General features: G+C 20.8%; 2 protein-coding genes across 2 annotated transcripts in view; both read left to right on the forward strand.

Annotated features, from left to right (window-relative positions):
* Window positions 1–392: 392 nt before the first annotated feature.
* On the forward strand, window positions 393–989 carry PRSY57_0909300 (hypothetical protein; the record flags this gene model as incomplete). The annotated part of the gene is made up of 1 exon (XM_012907333.2): window positions 393–989. One exon carries the CDS (start codon window positions 393–395, stop codon window positions 987–989), a length of 597 nt encoding a protein of 198 aa, XP_012762787.2.
* A 981-nt stretch (window positions 990–1,970) lies between these two features.
* PRSY57_0909400 (cysteine repeat modular protein 1, putative) overlaps window positions 1,971–11,438 on the forward strand; it is a gene marked incomplete at both ends in the record, with an annotated part of 10,105 nt that continues 637 nt past the window's right edge. The window contains one exon of the mRNA XM_012907334.2: window positions 1,971–11,319. Within this exon, the coding sequence (XP_012762788.2) occupies window positions 1,971–11,319 (9,349 nt within the window). The remainder of the gene's footprint in view (window positions 11,320–11,438) is intronic.

Raw genomic sequence — 11,438 nt, forward strand, 5'->3', positions numbered from 1 at the left:
AATAAATATAAATAAATAAATATGTAAAATGTATAAATTAAGGAAAAAGAAAAAAAAAAAAAAAAAAAAAAAAAAAAAAAAAAAAACATATATTTTGAAAAATACAATGATAATATAAAACCGAAGATATTGTTCTCCCAAATGAGATATAAATTAAATGCTTCTCTAATATATCCACATTTTTAGTACTTAAAAATAAATAAACCATATAATTAGAAATAATAATATATATATATATATATGTATATATATTTGTGCCCATATAAAATCCCCCCACACCCTTACGACCAACATACCGCGATATTTCTTTTCTCTTTATTTTTTTTTTTTTTTTTTATATACAAGTAACAATAAAAATATTTTAAAAATTAATTATGTAATATTTATGAAAAATGGCGGATCAAATATATCATAAGCTGATTAATGAAAATATAAAAATGTTATGTAATGATATACTACCGAATGAAAAGAAGGATGAGAAAAAAAAAGAATATTTTAATAATATGAATATTAATTGTTCTTCCAAGTGTGAAGAATTATGTAATAATATAAATGACAGATTGCAAAAAATAAAAGACATTGTACATCTTAGATCAACAAAAGCAAATGGTATTCTTATTGAAACCTTAAATTATATTAAAGAATATATTAAGGAAATTGAAAAATATATCGAAATTTTTAATAAATTAATTTACGAAGAAAATAGGGCTTATCTCTTTATTGAAGAAATTTTTAATACACTAGAAAATCAAAATCAAAATATTCAAAAAATTTATAATATATGTAGTAAAAATATTGTAATCACAAAAAATAACAATGAACTTATTTTAAAAAATCCAAAAGCATGTTCTTCTCTTTCTTATGAATTTGTTAATAATTTGATGAATTCAGGACAACAGAAAAATAATAATAATAAGAAGAAGAAGAAGAAAGAGCAAATAGTACAGCAACATAACATAGAAAATCAAGGAGAAAATTATTTGAATTAAAAAAAATATATATATACATATGCATATTTATATCTATATTTAAAACAATTATATATCATGATCAGAACAAACATATGAAAATCATAAAATGTTAAAATTCTTTTTTTCTTTTTTCTGTTCTTCAATTTATTTATATTTTTATTTCTTCATTTGTTTGTTTGTTTTTTTTTTTTTTTTTTTTTTTTTTTTTTTACTTTCTTCATTTTCCATTTTTCTCATTTCTTTTTCCTTTTTTCTGTTCTTCAATTCATTCATTTATTTATTTGGTTGGTTTTTTTATTTTTTTTTTTTATTATATCCCCCTCGACGATAATATATATATTTTATTCATATGGAAAATATATGTCTATTAACTTCAAAAAATTACAACATCATAAAAATATATTTTAACACATATATAATAAAACAAACATATATGTTTATTTTATTTTTTTTTTTTTTATATTACCCTTTTTATGCATATATATTTTCTACCTTTTTTACTTTTGCAGTCGGTTCTTTTAAAAAACAAAATTTCTGTCTATAAATTTGTTGTTGCATGCAGTATACCAAAAAAAAAAAAAAAAAGATAAAAAAAAGATAAAAAAAAAGAAAAAAAAAAACAGATAGTAAAAAAAATATATAAAAAAGGCTCAATTTTGTTTTAAACTATAACCATATAAATATATTTTTTCTTTATACGTCTATTTTAAAGATATATATATATATATATATATATATATATATATATATTAACAAAAGAAAGCTCACACAAACACAATAAATTATATGCCAATATATTTTATACAAATATATACATATTTATTAATTTTATGTAATGACCAAATTGTATATTTATGAAAATCATAAATGTGTTCATTTGTTACATATTAAATATATATATATATATATATATATATATATATTTATTTATTTATTTATTTATATTTATACATATGTTGTGCATACATTACAAAAATGGATTCTCCATTCCCTTTGAAAATGTTAAAATTTTTTTTTTTTTTTTTTTATATGTTCCTAATTATTTATGGCATAGCTACCTTAAATATCAAAAATGAAAATAATAATAATGTGCCAAATTTTTTTGAGAATAGATATTATGTAAATAATGAAAGGGGGAAAATATTATCCTCCTCAAATTTAGACAATACAGACAAAACGTATAATCATAATAATAATAATAATAATAATAATAACATTAGTAGTAGTAAATATAATATAGGGATTTTAAAAAGGTTAGACAAATCTTCCACTGTGAAAGAATTATATAGAAACAAAAATAAAGTCCTAAATAAATTGAAATATAAAAATATTAGAAAAATAAAAAAAAGAAGAAGAAGAAGAAGAAAAAAAGAAGCGAATATTGATAAGGTCAATTTATCTAGAAACTTTTTATTTTCTTATATACAGAAAAATTTATTTAGTACTAGATCTTATTTTAATGTATCACAATTATTTAGTAGATTACAAAATTTTCTAGATCAATTTTGTTATCCTGGTTTAGGTAGATGTATTCCATATATGAATGAATGTTTATGTTATGATAAATCAAAGATGAAACCTAAGACAGCAAAATCATGTTTAAACAATTGTGGTGTTATATCGTTATGTTCTGGATATCCTTATGGTCCAGGATATAAAATAATCCCCGATGAATTTATCAACAACAGAAAAGTAGTAACCTGTGTAGTTTCTAGTCTACAAAATAAGCTAGATAGAACATGTGGTTATAATAAAAAAATGCGTTTTAATGAAAATAAAATTTATTGTATACCTTATGATTTATTAGATATGAATATGTCAGGAATTTATTGTGTAAATAATAATAAAGAGACAATATTTTGTAAAGGATTCCTTCGGCAGATTTATACAAATTTAAAGGAATATGAAATACTTGATATTGCATATCATAATTTTATACTTAATAATCCTTGTAATGAACATATATACGATGATGGAACAAATTACAAAGGTTGTCAAGATACATCGATTTCTGGAAGAAAATGTTTACACTGGAATTCTTTAAATATGGAAAAAATATTACCGTATTTATATTTACATAATTATTGTAGGAATCCCGAAGGATTATCATATATTTATTGTTATGTTGATAATAATGGTATAATTACAAGAGAATATTGTGAAAGTAGAAGTAATATAATATTTAATAATATAGTATATTCACGAGAGAAAAATTTTCATTTTGATATAACTATGAAAAATGTATCTGATTTTCGTATAAAACTACATAATAAACCATGTAATCAAAGATATTTCCTAAATAAGTATCAAATTAATGAATTCACATATGATAAAAGAAATTATACTTATCATAATATAAATGGAGAAATTGCGTTAACTATCTCGTTTAAGAATTTTTCTTATAAAAACAATTATGATTATAAATTACATATATGTGCATGTTTTAAATATTATTATACAAATGATTTTGTGATATGTTCAACAGATGATTACAAAGTAGAAATAGGTTCATTTCTTATAACAAAGGCATATACTGATAAAGATACTAATGTGTTTTATTTAAATAGACAATATAATTTATCATTTAATATAAATTATGAAATAATAAAAAATGAAATATATATTATTAAAGGGGATTATGCGTATGAATGTAATCATTTAAGAATAATAGAAAATGACAATATTCATATGATTACTAATATGAATATATTATTTAATTATTATAAAAATCAAAATTTTCAAAAAATCCACCCACCTCTAGAACCTAATAAAAAGTATTCCTATATATATTCTTACTTCGATCCTATTATAGATCTATCATCTATTTTAAAGAAAAATGAACTTTTTATTAATCCTCAATCTAGTAATATTATAAAAGGATACCAAAATGTAGATAATCTAAATAATGATGGAAAGCCAAATTCAAAGAGTAAGTTTGCTAAAAATAAGCATATGTTACAAAATGGGTCTCCTAATAATAACAATAATAATAATAACAATAATAATAATAACAACAATAATAATAATAACAACAACAATAATAATAATAATAATAATAATAATAGTAACAATTTTATGCATAGTCATAATACAACTTTTCAAAAACTTTACAATTTAAAAAATGGATCCAATTTAATATGCATTAAACACCAATATAGCAAATTCACCTACTATTATTATTCAGGAAAAATAATATATGATAATAAAAATTTTGAACATACTAAGTATATATTAAAAAACGGAAACAAGACACATGAAAATTTATTGTATATTCAAGATATTTCAAATTATCAAGATATAATTTTTTTTTCTTTTTCATCAACAAATTGTGAATTTGTAGATACGATAAACACAAAAGAAAAATATGTTCATGTTTTTATTCTAAGGTATACAAGTCGTCTAAAAATGCATTCATTCATATTTCCATATGATACTTATATAAAGGGGTATAACAGCAATGTCAATAAAACAAATACAATAATAATAAATAATAATGTAAACACCAATACTAATATGAAGAATAATAATCAAGGCAATATTTTATCTAACATGAACAATAATAATAATAATAATAATAATAATCAAGGCAATATTTTATCTAACATGAACGAAATATATTACTTTTTCCTAAAATCCATGTACTTTAAAACAGATAATAAAATTACATATTTATGTAGTAGGACAAATAACAACAATAATCGAATATCATTATCGTTAGTTGTTTTTTCAGATTTATTATTTGTAAGATATAATGAATTTGCTCATCATTTTGAAATATTTAGCGAACCAACAAATGTATATAATCATTATTTAGATAATGATTCATATAATAATTTTATAAATAAATATTTTCATACAGAAGAATTTTTAGATAATCAAGATATGAATAAAATAATATCTGTATGGTCTCATGAAAATGATAATTATATATCATTTTGGTTAATTTCATCTAATGCATTAACTCCTTTTTTTTTATTAAAGTTTCATATAAATTCTCCTAGATTTACCTTTCTACATTTTATTAAATCAGAACAAAATCATAATAATAATAATAATATATTACTAAAGTTATATATTTTTAATATAATATATGGATATGTCAGAATGTATATAACAAATAATTTCATAAATATTATTTTAGTAAAAACTGTATCTTTATATGAACATGATAAAGTTGCTTGTGTTGAAAATTTTTATTTTAACAAGGAACCATATTTTTTATTATTATATAAAAATAATACAATTACTATATTAAATAATAATTTAAATAAAATTCATTTCAAAGATAACAATTTCAATATTTACATTATGTCTATACCTCTAAAGGTTAAATGTTTGACTGATAAAAATGTAACATGTTTTATTTTATATAAATATCAGAAAATGTTATGGTTCCAGATTTTATTTAATATGAATGAAGAATCCAATGTTATGCCTAAACATGATTTGTTCACAAGGGATAAGCAAGATCACCATGAAAAAGGAATACTTAAAAAAGGTAGTAGTAGTAGTATTAATAGTAGTAGTAGTATTAATAGTAGTAGTAGTATTAATAGTAGTAGTAGTAGTAGTAATATTTATCATCATAATAATTACTATGGTGAGTATAAGAAAAAAGAATACAATTTGCTTATGCCTAATGATATAAGAATATATATAAAATATATGAATACTTATATTGAAAGTGATGATGAATTAAATTTAGATAATTCAACAAATATTACAGTTATAAATAAATTAGATGAATTTATTATTTATGTATCATTTAAATCATCCAATAAATTATATATATATTCAACAGATAGTTCTAATAATACAATTAAATATTATAAATATATAAAGAATGAAAATATATCAAATTATAAAATTAATTCTATTTTTACATATTCATTTTCTTATCATAATTATATTAACTTATTTGTTATTAAAGAAGGTGAAGTACCATCCTTATGTGTATTTATTCATGAATATTCAAGTAAAACTTCAATATCCTATAAAGCTAAAGATATATATATATATAATAAAAAGGTTGTATTAAACCCAGTTATAGAAGGTGATAAACGTCAAATAAAATATTTCACGTTAGATTATGATAAACAATTAAATGATCAATTTATTCATATAGATAAAACGACTGGAGTTTTATCATTTAAATTTAATACTATAAAAAAATTAAATGTTCACTTAGAAATTGTTATGTATGGATTATTTCATATATATAATTATAAACTTAATTTTAAAATTGTCTGTGATAATGGTTATTATTATATTTTTAATGATTGTTTTCCTTGTCCACAAGGTTATTATAATAATATTAATATTATTAAAACCAATGTAGATTTTATCAATAAATGTATGAAGTGTGATAAAAACAAAACTACATTAATAGAAAAATCTAGTAATAAAACAGATTGTTTATGTAACTTTGGATATGAATATATAAAAAACCCATCAGATCCACAAGAATTTATTTGTTCTCCATGTACCAGAGGAATGTATAAAAACACTATATCGAATAAATTATGTGATGGTAATGCTTGTACAGGTAATTTTACTACGTCAGTTATAGGTGCAAAAAATATTATAGAAAGTACTTGTTTCTGTAAACCAGGTTTTTATGTAACTTATGATTATACAGGACTAGAATTTTGTAAAGAATGCCTATTACATTTTTATTGTCCGGGGAACGTAAAAGGTATACAAAAATGTCCTATACATAATGAAACACTTCAAGCAGAAAAAAGAATTAATTTTGATTCTCTACATGGTTGCTTCTGTAAAAAAGGATATGAACCTATAAATATATTAAACATTAATAAAACGGGAACAAGAGATGAACATTATTATAAACTTTTCCATAATACATATGCTGATAAATTCAAAGATATTAATCCAAAACATATATGTATGGAATGTGATATAGGTTATTATAAAGATACTATATCTTTTCAACCTTGTAAAAAATGTCCAAACCAATCAACAAATAAAAAATATGGTTCCACTTCATTAAACGATTGTAATACTTGTCATAGTGGATATTATAAAAATATCAACAAAACATGTTCTACATGTTTACCAAACCATTTCTGTGTAGGAGATTTATTACAAAAAGATTTAGACAAATATTCAGGAGATGCAGTTATCTGTCCAAACAATTCTGTTACTAAAAAACCATATAAAGAAAATGGTAGTTTTAAGGATTGTTTATGTATTGAAGGATATATAAAAAATTATCAAGAATCATATAATATAAATGACCATTGTAAATTAGTTCCATTAAATTTTTATAAAGATTCTATTTCTAACGATATAGGTACACCATGCCCTGTAGATAGTATTACTTTAAATGTGGGCGCAAAAAGTATAAATGAATGTTTGTGTAATAAAGGATATTTCTATAATGTCAAGAAACAACAATGTAAAGAATGTCCTATAGGTTTTTATTGTCCAAAAATAAGCTCAAAAAATAATATAAAAAAACCTATCAAATGTCCTAAAAATTCCTCAAGTATAAAAAAAGGTATGTATATATCAAACAATTGTCAATGTAATTTTGGATATACAAATTATATACACATGGATAATAATCAATCCTTATTAAATAATAATATTATTAAATATGATAACAAGAAAATGAACAAAATGTTTTATTCATTTTTATCAAATAATTTTTATATGTATAAAAATAAAATCAATTATATAAATAAATCTTATAATAATATGAATTTAATTCTTTTACGTAATATAGAAAATAAGAATGCTATTTATAAAAAGAAAAAACGTAAAAATGTTTTATGTATTAGATGTCCTCCTATGACATATAAAGCAACTATATCTAATGATCCTTGTGAAGTGTGTCCATTAAATTCTAGAACTATTGAAAGTGTAAACAATTCCAACATCTTTTTTTGTTTATGTAATCCTGGTTATTATTTACATGAACAGATGTGTAAGCCTTGTTCTTTTAGTAAATTATATTGCACAGGAGAGAACATTTTTATAATAAGCGAATCCTTATATGAAACGGCACTTCAAGAGATAAAAAATATTTATATATCTAAGAACAATCATATGTATAAAATGATTTTAATGAATTTGACATTGTACGATTATAGTCAAAATGTTAATATATATAATAATAATAATAATAATAATATATATAATAATAATATATCTAATATATATAATAGTATTAATCTTTATAATAGTGATAACAATATTTTTGTAAAGCCCATTGTCAATAAGAAAATGAAACATCATAATAATATTATTTATCCCCCTTACAACCTTTTGAATACTCAAGTTGATACAATTCCATTCCTCAAAAAAAAATATGCAAATAATATAAATATTTCAAATATATTTGATGTGGACTCCTTATATAAAGAACACATCCAAAACACCAACAGTTTAAATACCATTTTGAAAAGTTTTTTTCATAAGGATAATGAAAATTTAATTTATGTAAAATATCAAAATTTTGTGACATGTGGGAAAAATACAGTAATACCCTTAGGTGTTGATTCTTCATATACATTTGATGATTGTAAATGTAAGAAGGGTTATTATTTAAAATCAAAAGATATAAATAAGTCTATAAAAATCTGTCAACCTTGTAAAACAGGAACATTTAAAAATTATGTTGGAGATGATACATTTTGCATACATTGTCCACCTAAATCTACCAGTTTAGAAGGTTCGATTTATCCTACCCACTGTTTTTGTAAAGAAGGTTTTTTTTATAGTAAAGGATATTGTTTAGAATGTCTAGAAGGTGCTTTATGTAAAGGAGGTTTAAACAAAAATGTAATGAAACGTATGAAATTTAATATGGAAAATATACTTATCACAGAAAAGGATCATATAAGACCACACTCGAATAAAAATTATTATTTAGATAAGAGTGTTATAGATGTAGTAGATGTTAGTGAATGGAAATTTATTAAATGCCCTATAAAAGGAGCATGCTTAGAAAAAAATAAATGTCATAAGTCTATGAATAATTATTTATGTATTGAATGTGCAAAGGGATATACTAATAGTTTTATGACATCATTATGTGTAAAATGTCCTAATAATATAACTAATATGATACTGTTATTTCTCATTTATATAATATTTTGTTTTATTATAATTATTATTTCCTATTTAAATATCACATCAGGATTTTATAGACGATCCATACATTCGATTGTAATAAAGATTGGAGTTAATTATATATCTAGCATGTTATTTATTAAAGTTTTAGAAGATAGTAATGTATCAGTTCCTATATCCTTTATTCATTTTTATAACAAAATGGAAAAATTCTTACATATGGGTGAAAATAAAAAAATTGTAAGTGTAGACTGCTTGTTAAGATATTATTTTAATTTGAATTATTCTAATTCTTTCTTCTATTCAAGTGTACTGTTTTTTTTTATTCCTATTTTTTTAATAATAACATTAACTATTATTTTATTTATTATATTGAAAATATATCAGTGTGTACAAAAAAAAAAAATTGCTAATAAATTAGATTTATTAAGGATAGCTGAAATTGAGAAAATACATTTTTTAGCTAGTTCATTGAAAAAGTCTTATTCAAGACAAAGGATTATAATGATATTAAGATATATACATTTAGATAATTATAAAACAATCGATAAAATATGGATATTTTTTGAAGATATGATACCAGTATATGTGACATTCTTATTTATCATACATGCAAAAACATCTTTACGAATGTTTCAATTATTTGATTGTTCATATATAAAATATACAAAATATTTGGGAAAATATATATTAAGAAGAGCTAGCAGTGTTCAATGTAGTTTTAAAGAAGATTATTCAAAATTTTTCTTTCTAGGATTAACAGGAACAATCATATGGTCTTTAGGAATACCACTTTTTTCATTTTATGTATTATATATAAATAGACATAATTTATTTAATGAAAACGTAAGAATAAGATATGGATTTTTACATAATGGATATGTACCAAATAAATGGTATTGGGAAATAATTGTTTTTTCAAGAAAAATATGTGTTCTTTTTAGTATGACAGTTATTATATTTCCATCAGATGAAAGTAATGCTTCTCAATTATTACTAGTAACATTCGTTGCTATATTTTCCTTATGTCTTCATTTTATATTTCAACCATTTGATAAAAGAAATTATTTTACTTTAAATAAATTAGAAAATCTTAGTTTATATATTTGGGTTTCAACGATTGTTTGTACATCCATTTTGTTATCTATGAATTTAAACAAATTAATTAATTTCATTATTTTATTCACTTTGTTTATTCTTAACCTTTTATTTTTTATCAAACTATTATTCTGTTTATTTTTTGAATGTCTTGATAATATAAGAAGATCTAAAGCATGTTATCATCTACCCGTACTTGGAACGTATGCAAAGCTCTTAGGCGATATTATGGAAAAGAAAAGAAAACAAGAGCCTATAATTTTTTATGATAAATTGTGTAAACAAATATGTATCATGCTTCCTGTTCAATGTGGACAAGTACCCAAAAATAAAAAAAATAATAAAATTAAAATATATCATAATAAATATATAAAAAATATTACATACCCTTTCACAAGACTTTTTAAAAATTTATCAAACAGTTATAAGCATAATAATATCAAAAAAAAAAATAAGCATATGCCACTACAAGAAAATATAAATGAAAATAAAAATGATATTAATAATATGTGTCAAAATCAAAATACTCAATCATATGTAACATGTTCCTCTGACTTAGATAAACATAATATTATTCAACAAAAAAAATCACACAATGATAACAACATAAATCTAATAACTGAAAATATAAAAAATGAAACCAAAAATAATGTTTGTTTTTATTTAAATAATTCTCATAACATTCCTTTATATGGAGGTATAAAGAAAGAATATCGAATGTTTGCAACAGAAATTTATAAAGAACTATTCGATATTTTTTTAAAAAATATTACTCTTACATGTGTTTCAGATACCTTTTTTGAGTTTTTATTTAAAATTACTATAAATATAAGTAATTTAATACATACTATTGATGAGAAACAAAAAATATTTGAATCATTTGATCAACAACATAATTTTAATAATATAATTCAATGGTCTCTTGAGAGGAAAGAAAAATTTAGTGAAAATAAAAAATACCAACGAAATGATTTCATTTCTTCTAAAAATTATACATCCAAGAATGATAATAATATATATCCCAATAACAACATAAATGATTTTTCATCATATAATTTTGAACGTATACAAAATAATGAAATTAATCATAATAATTATATTAATGAGTTTTTCATAGGACACAATAAGGAAACAAAAAGGAATAACCAAAAAAGTTACATTAATGATAAAATATTAATATATACATATATATATATATATTTTGATCATTTTTTCCCTTATTTATTTTAGTATATCATTTTTTTTTTTTTTTTTTTTTTTTTTTTTTTTTTT

The sequence above is a fragment of the Plasmodium reichenowi genome, chromosome 9 (genome assembly GCF_001601855.1).
Source record: "Plasmodium reichenowi strain SY57 chromosome 9, whole genome shotgun sequence".
NCBI classification, from domain to species: Eukaryota; Apicomplexa; class Aconoidasida; order Haemosporida; family Plasmodiidae; genus Plasmodium; species Plasmodium reichenowi.